Below are 10418 nucleotides of genomic sequence, written 5' to 3'. Positions count from 1 at the left end.
AGCCGTGGCGACGGGACGTGACGTCTCCATTCCCTCCTTCAGGGAACGAGGGTTACATACGTAACCGAGACGTTCCCCTCACTCCACAACAAATCCTTTCAATTTAACAGTAGGATTACCCAACGTTGGGTCTCTCATTCGACACAAAATCAAATGTTTCCGTATTCGCGATGTATTTGAATGCCAAAATATTATTATGTAGCCTACTTCAGTCACGTTCCAATATCCACGTAAAACAAAATGTGTTTGCTACTTCACTCGCGTTCCAATATCCACGTAAAACAACATGGTTTGCATAACATCACGGCGGTACGGTGATAATGCTTAACGGCACAGATTTTACTACATATTTAAACTGAGCAGTGGGTTTTTTCCATATGTTTGACTGACTGTATTCTATTATGATAATGAACAGGCTGCATTGTCAAGGTAGCAATGCTTAACTGTGTGCGCGCATGCGGCGCCGGCGCAATCATTTGATTGTTTTCCTTCTAACAGTGGACGCAACTACTCCTTTTAGTCCTAAAGATTATCAGAATTGTAAAAGGTTTGCTTTTATTTGGGTACATTCACAATAAAAACAAATCTTTGTACTTTTGTAAAATAGGCCTAAAGGAAAATAGGATGCCGCTTTCTGCCGTCTTGGTTTCCTTTCGCGCAGCACAAAAATGAACCGAAACCCTGCATATTAGGCTACTTGTTGCACAGTTTTTTTCGTTTTCTTAATTTATTATTTAAGTAAAAATATATTTCTTGTATAGGCCTATTTATTCGTTATATATATGGCCTAGCTTTATCAAGTTTTTCTCCGCTCGCAGAAGCGCTGCAGGTGTGTGATGTGATTTGATGCATGTGAATCCTCATGTTCTGTTGTTTGCTGCTTTTTGCACATGTAAAATTAATCCCCGGGAAACAAATGTTAGTATTTTTAACTGGTCACAGACACTTATCCTTTCTAATTGAATTCGATTCTAATTTAAAATATTCTTGTCGGTTAACGGTTAATAATCAGTTAACGAGCGTCGGTTGGCGGTTAGGAGAAATGACCGAAATTAACATTCCTAAAGTGAACACAAGATATTGTGAATTTGAATCCTTTACCTTTATATGAACCACTGTAACAACAAACGCCAATATTTACAGAAATATTTACTAAAATCATAGAAGAGTTCAGGAGTAACCTGCCTCAAACAAAACTGTAACTTCTCAGATGTTTCTCATTCCTTTAAAGGGTTAGTTCAGTCAAAAATGAAAATTAGGCTGAGTTTCACTCACCCCCGATGCATCCTAGGTGTATATGACTTTCCAAGTGATTATTACGTTTTGAATATGGATATTTTTCTTACAAAAATGCATCGATTCGCTACAGGAGGCCTTTGTTCACCCCCCGGAGCCGTGTGAGACACTTTTTTTTGTGGAAGGGTGCTTTTTATTTCACGTCATTTGAACCGAAGGAATGCAACACCCGCTGAGTACGATAGAGCTTGAAAGATCAAAGACAATTTTTAATATAACTCCGACTGGATTCGTCTGAAAGAAGAAAGTCATATACACCTACGATGCATCGGGGTGAGTGAAACGCAGCCTAATTTTCATTTTTGACTGAACTAACCCTTTAAAGTGCAAACATTCGCGGCCCGTAGCCAGGTTTAGTTTGAGGTTAGGGAAGGTGGTTTTGGAATAGAAAAAGCCGAAAACGCATTTCCTGGCCATCACTGTGTAGTTTGCTGTGGTCGCAGCTCGCAGTAAATGAGATGTTAGAGGGTTGAAACATGTTTGGCTGTTCTCCCAGCCCATGACATCATACTGACATCAGTGGAAAGCTCTTCAGATGGAAAAGTAATTTTATTATAATTCCGATTAGTTTTATATTCTGTGATGAATACATGGGATATTTCATTTTGTAAGGTTGTTGAATTCTCTTGTATTGTTTTAAAACTATTTTATTTTAAAATTAGATTATATACAAACCATATAATCATTTTAAATCGATTATATTTTATTGTAATATAAAACTTTGTCACATACTTGCAGTTAGTGTGTTAAAACGTTTTACATGTAAAAGACTGAATAGTCCTTTGACGGATGTTTTTAAATTATGTACATATCAAGGTTTTACAATCTTTGTGCCATTCAATATGTGCAGAACTTGGAAAGAAAGACTGGAAGAGGCAGAGAGGAGGAAGCGTGAGGAAACCAAAGAGCTGCAGGTAATGATTCGCCCCACACTTGCAAATAACGGTCAGACTTCAGGGTGTGATGGATCGATGAGCTTTTCAAACTTTCTTCGTCTGTTTATTCGCTGTACTTCGTTCAGCGTGCCGGCGTCACCTTTAAAGTGGATAATCGGCTGCCTAACCTTGTGAACCTGAATGAGGATCCGCAGCTGTCAGAGATGCTGCTGTACATGATTAAAGAGGGCGAGACCAAGGTCGGCAAGCTCAAGTCTGAGTCGGCCCACGACATCCAGCTGTCTGGAGCTCTCATCGCCGATGAGCACTGGTGAGACGTCACGTCCACAGTCTACTACCACTCCATCATTTTTGATTTGTTTAAATCATCTTAAAAATGATTGGATTTGTACATTTAAAAAAAAACAGTTGAGCCAGAAATGCTAGTTCTGTCATTATATACTCACCCTCATGTTGTTCCAAATCTGTATGAGTTTCTTTGTTCTGTTGAACACTAAACAAGATATTTTGAAGAATGTTGGTAACCAAACATTTGCTGGTAGCCATTCATCTTCAAATGGCAGCTTTAGCCACAAATCACCAGTGTTGTTATTGTTATCTAAAACTATTAAAATCATTTGAATCATTAATTTAAATTAAGCTGAAATAAAATACAATTAAATTAAAGTATCAGAAGAAAAACCTACAAGTGAACAAAAATTAGAAATGTTTCTTTGGCAACAAACTAAAAATAATTTTAAGCTGAAGTGCGTAAATTACTAAAACTTAATTTTTAAAAAATGTTAAATATAATTCATAAAAATAAAAATGACAAAAGCACATAAAATTACTTAAACGTAAACTAAAATATAAAAAGCACAAAATCTAAAAAATAATTAATTAATAATTAAGCAAATTAATATAAAAGCTAATTTAAAATATTAATAAATACTACAAATATTATAAATACCGCTGTTCCAAGGAACACAAAAGAAGATGTTTTGAATAATGTGCTGGTCATTCTTTTCCATACAGTTACAGTGAATGAGAACTGAGTCTTTTAAGCTTCAAAAATGACAAAATTGCCATAAAAATAAACATGCTTACATATTTGCTGACATATAGGAAATGTCTTTTAAAGTTATGGCAGATACACACACACACACACACACACACATTAAATTTTTTATTTTGTGTAAGTAAATTCAGAATAAAACACTTAAACTAAAATTTTGAATGCTAGTTAATTTAGGCATTACAACAGTACAGTATGAAAAATGGATATTCATTTTGAGAGTTGCTGATTTTGAAAATTACATTTTACAGTGTTTTACAGTAAATCATTAGTGCTTAAAATATGAACGATGACAAAAGTAATGTAAATGTTGTGCACAAACAGTTAAAAAGTCTAATATCGATGAATACATTTTCCAATAAGTCTTATTGTTTTTCATTGCGTTTTCAGTGTCATCTCCAGTGTGAAAGGTACTGTCAGCATTAAACCGATGCCAAACGCCAAGACCTTCGTGAATGGACATCTTGTGTCTGAGTGCACCGTTCTCCACCATGTGAGTTCCTGCCGTGGCTCTGATTCCAAACTTCTGAAATGTTCTGAGAACATCCACATAAATCATGAAACTGTTTATTTGTTTATTCACTTTTTATTTCAGGGAGACCGTGTGATTCTTGGAGGAGATCACTACTTTCGGTTCAACCACCCCGCCGAGGTTCAGAGCGGGAAGCGCGCATCCTGTTGGAACAGTGGAGATGGTCAGAAGGACTTTGAGTTTGCTAAAAATGAGCTGCTGTCGGCTCAGAGAGCTCAGTGAGTACAGGCCTTATATTTACCTCTACAGGAACTCATTTTACTTGGTTTCACGTGAAAGAACTGTAAAATTGCCCACCATTAATCAAAGAAAATGTTAATAAAGAAGGCCAAAGCACATGTTGAGTGGTCCATTCTTAAAGGGTTAGTTCACCCAAAAATTAAAATTAGCTTGTGTTTTACTCACCCTCGATGCATCCTAGGTGTATATGACTTTCTTCTTTCAGACGAATCACTAAACAAGATATTTTGAAGAATGTTGGTAACCAAACATTTGCTGGTAGCCATTGACTTCCATAGTATATTTTTCCCCATGATATGGACGTCAATGGCTACCGTCACCTGTTTGGTAACCAACCTTCTTCAAAATATCTTCTTTTGTGTTCAGTAGAAGAAGAAAAAAATGTATACAGATTTGGAACGACATGAGGGTGAGTAAATGATGACAGAATCTGCATTTTTGGGTGAATTATCCCTTCAACTAAAACCAATAAAAATCATTTTCAGTAATTGAAATAGAACTGAAATAAAATATTAATATTAGATAAAATACCTAAGCTTAAAAAATGAAAGTAAGGCTTTGTCTTGGCACCTGACATAGAACTGAAATTGTCACTACTTTCGGTTCAACCACCCCGCCGAGGTTCAGAGCGGGAAGCGCGCATCCTGTTGGAACAGTGGAGATGGTCAGAAGGACTTTGAGTTTGCTAAAAATGAGCTGCTGTCGGCTCAGAGAGCTCAGTGAGTACAGGCCTTATATTTACCTCTACAGGAACTCATTTTACTTGGTTTCACGTGAAAGAACTGTAAAATTGCCCACCATTAATCAAAGAAAATGTTAATAAAGAAGGCCAAAGCACATGTTGAGTGGTCCATTCTTAAAGGGTTAGTTCACCCAAAAATTAAAATTAGCTTGTGTTTTACTCACCCTCGATGCATCCTAGGTGTATATGACTTTCTTCTTTCAGACGAATCCAGTCAGAGTTATATTAAAAATTGTCCAGGCTATTCCAAGCTTTATCATTGCAGTCAGCAGGTGTTGCATTTGAACAGTCCACAAGTCGTCAAATAAAGCACGCGCATTCATAATAAAACATGCCGCAGACGGCTTCGGGGGATGAATAAAGGCCCCATTTTCATTTTTGGGTGAACTAACCCTTTAGTTTTTCTTCACAGACTTGAAGCAGAGATCGAGGCGGCTCGGTTGAAGGCCAAAGAGGAGATGATGCAGGGCATTCAGTTGGCTAAAGAGATGGCACAGAAAGAGCTGAGCGAGCAGAAGGGTCAGTACGAGGAGAGGATCAAAGTTCTGGAGCGAGAGCTGGTAAGCTGTTAGCAGACGTGTCTGTGTGTAGCATGTGCGACTCCAGCTAATCAAACGCTTGCTCAGGAGGAGGAGGGTGAACGCAAGAGAGAGCAGGACCTGGATAAAAAGAGGGTCGTCAGCCAGGTAGAGCGACTGCAGACAGCAAAGAGCCTGCTGGAGCAAGAAGTCACCACCCATAAGAGACGTCTGCAGATGGAGGCCCAGGCTACTAGACAGGTACAGAACGACCAGTAAAAATCAAAATTGATGCTTTTCTCTTTCTTAAAGGGATAGTTCACCCAAAAATTTAAATTTGCTGTAAATTTACTGACCCTCTGGCCACTTTTTTTTCTTTAGTAGAGAACAGTAAATAAGATTTTTAGCTGAAACCATGGTCCTTGGTGATTCAAAAATGTCACTGATTAAAAAAACAAAACAAAATAATTATATAAATAAATATATATATAAATATATGTGTGTATTTGTTTATGTATGTGTATATATATATATATCATATTTAGATTTGTGTATAATAATTATTTGGTCAGTTTTAATTTAGTTCAATTCATTGTCCCTTAAAAGAATTAATTTTGTTTAGTTAGTTTAGTTATTTATTTAGTTAATTTAGCTATAGTTGTAGTATTTACTTTGTTAATTTATTTATTTAGTTTTAGTTATTCAGTTAGTTACCTAATCTTAAGTTTTGTTAGTTGGCTATATTATTTATTTAGTTTTATAGTTATAATATTTATTCAGGTAGGGTTAATCATTTATTCAGTTACTTATTTGATTTAGTTTTAGTTAAGATATTTATTCCGAATATTTTCAGTTTATTTGTTCAGTTAATGTTATTTATTTATTTTACTTTATATTATATTACTTTATATTACTTGATAGTTATATTATTTCTGTATTATGTATTACTTTAGTTATATTATTTAGTTAGTTTTTACTTATATTATTTAGTTTCTTTATTTAGCAAAGTTTATACAGAAGATGGCTTCATCATCTTTTAATTTGTGACTCATTCAGATTTTTATTTGTTTTTCTATAGGCCTTGGCAGATCATGATATCCGGCACGCTAGGATTGTAGAGGCGCTTGAAGCAGAGAAGAGGAAGATTGCAGAAGATCTTGCTCAGATTGAGAGAAAACGTGCTCTTAAAATGACCCAGACCCCTAAAACGGGTATATGCACACTTTAAATTGAAAAGACATGGGGTTTTCCATCAGTGATGTTCTTAACAGTGTGTTATTCACCATATTTTTGTTCAATGTTTGCAGCCTATCCACAGTGGGATGCCTTGAAGCTGTCTTTAATGATTGAAGAAGCAAACAAAATCAGTGCCAAACTCAGGAAACACACAGTCTTCAGCAGGTACAGTTATTTAGTGGGTGTAATGGATTTAGTGTTCCTGGATCAACATCTTTGTTAGTCTTAGAACAACATTGCTACAGTATTAACCAATCAGAATTTATTATTAGGAAAAATTTTATTAAAATAATTTAGTATAATGTAAATTTAATTTAAATGAATAAATAAATAATAAAGTCATGGAAAAAGCTATAGCAAATATTTTTTTCCTCCTTTTTATTATGGAATGTTAGTCGGCTACAAATTGCTCTTTGTGAGTGCAGCATTTATTAAAAAAAATATAAAATCTTTATCCAGCAATCACTAATGACTGGAAAAGTGTGAATTTAGTCAATTTATTGATAAGTGAGTAATTTGAAATTCTTCTTGAAAAGTCTTCGGATGGAATCAGACGTGAATTTGTGTTTTCATAACAGACATGAGGCGACCGATAAAGAGAGCGAGGGTGGAGACGCCCAACTGCAGGTCCAAGTTCAGAACACCAAACTGGGAATTTCAACCTTCTGGAGCCTGGAGAAGTTCCAGTGCAACTTGGCTGCCATGAGGGAGCTTGAGCAGGTGGCTTAATAAAAGATGTTCACCTAGTTAATAACTGTAAACCTGCTGCTTGAGCTACACAGTGGCATTTTTGTAGCAAAGTGCACAGTGTCCTAACCTTTTGACATCATATAGCGATAAATGATATACTCTTCAGTGTTAATCCAGGTTTTTCTAGTCTGTAACTAGATGCAACCACAACAAACAATGGGCGGCAAACACTTTTTTTTTCTTTTTTTTTTTGTTTGGCTGATTTGGTTTCTGTTGTTGTAGCTGGGTAGTCATTGGTTTAAAGGGGTCATGACTTGAGAAATCAAATTTGCCTTGATCTTTTGGCATATACTAGGTCTTTGTACCATTAATACATCCTGCAAGTGTCATAGCTTAAAACGTCCTCCTCATTATAAACAAAGCATTTATTTAATCAAGCTCCAAAAACGGCTCATTTTGGATCTGAGGTACAAGGTGACATCACCTGGGCACAAACATTTGCATAAAAATTGTCTCCAGAGCAGTCATCTTCTCACCATAGGCCCCGCCCACTGGCATCCAGTCGCTTAATGGCTGACTTAATCATGCTGAATGCAAGTGTTGCGTCGTGTCAGAAGCAAATAGAAATTACAATCACTGCCACTATCTTGTCTACACTGGATACAGTATACAGATGCGCATTCGCTTTCTGACACAGTCCACTCGCTCGAGTTTGTCGTCAATAGGACAAATGGAGTGAAAGAATGTTCGCTTTGACGCGTTTGGTTTAAACAGATATCAGAAGGATCCCAGCGTAAGGAACAAGTGGATAGTTTATTTTTAATGACACCCCGGATTGTGTCAGAGGATTGATCGGAGCATTTTGCTTTGTATACGAGGCACAGTGTCATGGGAAGTTCACAAAGAAACATTTGTTGAAAGATACTAGATCTGACTGCAGCTGCTTCACAAACTGTAAGTAAATGATTTCATAATGCTTTGTCTGTTTTTTTTTTTTGTTTGTTTGTTTTTGTCAAAACGTTGTCAAAACACTCACATGCAATAGCAAGGGGGTGTTGATACTGTTTTTTATGCAATGACATTAGCCAGTCATAACAGTGGCCGATTCTTGACAAGCCTTAAAGGACACGCCCCTTAAAACAGCTCTTCAGAGAGGGTCAGAATGAGGGTTGAAAATAATCATTTTTTCCACATTTATTTGTTTTTTTTGTGTGCCAAAAACTTTATTGTTTTAGCTACATAATTTTTTTGTTTGTTGTTGTTTTTGTTTTTTTATCTATTGTTTTTCGGTTGGTTAGGTGTTTTTTTGTTGTTGTTGTTTTGTTTTGGATAGGTTGGATTGAGTTTGATTTGGTTTGTTTTTGGGGGGTTTTAGTTGATTTGGTGTTTTGTTTTGGTGTAGCATCTGTTTTAACATTGTTTTGATTTATTTTATTTAGCGTTTAGTGTTTACTGGTTTATTTATTTATGTATTTATTTGTTTTGTTTTTGTGTAACATCTCACTTAACATTGTTTTATTTTATTTTTATTTTATTTAGTGTTTTATTGTTTTTTTTTAGTGTGTATTTGTTTTGTGTAGCATGTCACTTGACATTTGGGGTGGGCGATATACCGGTAGACAGAATTAACTGGTTGAAATTTGTCAACCGGCAGAGATTTTGGACTATCATCTTTATCGCTCTTAAGCCTTCTACACACTGCACGATTTTTGGCTGACAAAAGATTGGCATCGTGAAACAATCGTGGCAATTTCTGTGATTGTGGCTCCTAAACGGTGGCCCTATGTCATACAGTGAGAGAGGTTCAAAGATGACCGTTGTCACGGTCTTGCGACCAAAGATAGCCTACGATCATTTTCTGACAGTGTCAGAAATTCAGCATGATCATCGCACAGTGTGTTTGCTGCTACGACCTACATCCACTGACCAGCCAATAAAAATGCGACATGAAATGGCATGTTGATCAATGCGACACGGCGCAAAAACTTAAAACTGTCTTTTAACATCCTCTTTCACAGTTTCCTTTTTTCAGCAAACATAAAAAGTACAACTGTTAAACTGTGCTTCGTCATGCTCTTTTTGTTTACCACTAGCGCATGCTAATGACATTTTATTCTTCAATAGTAACTTGTATTCTGTGAGACTATTTTTGCGGTCTGACAGGTGCGCACAGGCCGCACACATGAATCCGCTGCTCATAGAGCGAGTGAGTATTGGCTATAAATATGTGTCAAAATGCCTGTGATTGCAAGTATCCTCGTAAAATGGTCTTAAGTGAAAGTAAACCGCTGAGAAAGAAAACGCACGTGTAACAGTATAATTGGATCTGGATGTTCGGTCTTAAAGTGACAGCAGTCTAATATTCCTGCTGTCTGTCATAAACAACAGGGAGAGAAAATTTCTCACTGCTCTTGACTAAATCACTTTTGTAACTTTAATAAGAAGAAATGTATATTTAATTTACACAGTGAAGAATATGCAGTGTTTTTGATTAATTTATGCAGTGTACAGGTGCATCTCAATAAATTAGAATGTCGTGGAGAAGTTCATTTATTTCAGTAATTCAACTCAAATTGTGAAACTCGTGTATTAAATAAATTCAATGCACACAGACTGAAGTAGTTTAAGTCTTTTGTTCTTTTAATTGTGATGATTTTGGCTCACATTTAACAAAAAGCCACCAATTCACTATCTCAACAAATTAGAATATGGGGACATGCCAATCAGCTAATCAACTCAAAACACCTGCAAAGGTTTCCTGAGCCTTCAAAATGGTCTCTCAGTTTGGTTCACTAGGCTACACAATCATGGGGAAGACTGCTGATCTGACAGTTGTCCAGAAGACAATCATTGACACCCTTCACAAAGAGGGTAAGCCACAAACATTCATTGCCAAAGAAGCTGGCTGTTCACAGAGTGCTGTATCCAAGCATGTTAACAGAAAGTTGAGTGGAAGGAAAAAGTGTGAAAGAAAAAGATGCACAACCAACCGAGAGAACCACAGCCTTATGAGGATTGTCAAGCAAAATAGATTCAAGAATTTGAGTGAACTTCACAAGAAATGGACTGAGGCTGGGGTCAAGGCAAAAAGAGCCACCACACACAGACGTGTCAAAGAATTTGGCTACAGTTGTCGTATTCCTCTTGTTAAGCAACTCCTGAACCACAGACAACATCAGAGGCGTCGTACCTGGGCTAAGGAGAAGAAGAACTG

The 10418-nt window shown here is 36.5% G+C and overlaps 1 protein-coding gene across 2 annotated transcripts in view; it reads left to right on the top strand.

The window, feature by feature from the left end:
• LOC107679839 (kinesin-like protein KIF14) overlaps window positions 1–10418 on the top strand; it is a 33778-nt gene that overhangs the window by 14398 nt on the left and 8962 nt on the right. For both annotated transcript variants that reach the window (XM_016475533.1, XM_016475532.1), the window contains exons 12-20: window positions 2147–2210; window positions 2318–2502; window positions 3637–3739; window positions 3842–3996; window positions 5173–5320; window positions 5387–5539; window positions 6357–6489; window positions 6586–6679; window positions 7093–7234. In XM_016475533.1, coding sequence (XP_016331019.1) covers window positions 2147–2210; window positions 2318–2502; window positions 3637–3739; window positions 3842–3996; window positions 5173–5320; window positions 5387–5539; window positions 6357–6489; window positions 6586–6679; window positions 7093–7234 — 1177 coding nt within the window. The remainder of the gene's footprint in view (window positions 1–2146; window positions 2211–2317; window positions 2503–3636; window positions 3740–3841; window positions 3997–5172; window positions 5321–5386; window positions 5540–6356; window positions 6490–6585; window positions 6680–7092; window positions 7235–10418) is intronic.

The sequence above is a fragment of the Sinocyclocheilus anshuiensis genome, unplaced genomic scaffold (genome assembly GCF_001515605.1).
Source record: "Sinocyclocheilus anshuiensis isolate Anshui unplaced genomic scaffold, SAMN03320099.WGS_v1.1 scaffold756, whole genome shotgun sequence".
Lineage (NCBI taxonomy): Eukaryota > Metazoa > Chordata > Actinopteri > Cypriniformes > Cyprinidae > Sinocyclocheilus > Sinocyclocheilus anshuiensis.
This window is presented reverse-complemented; position numbering and strand designations above follow the sequence as displayed.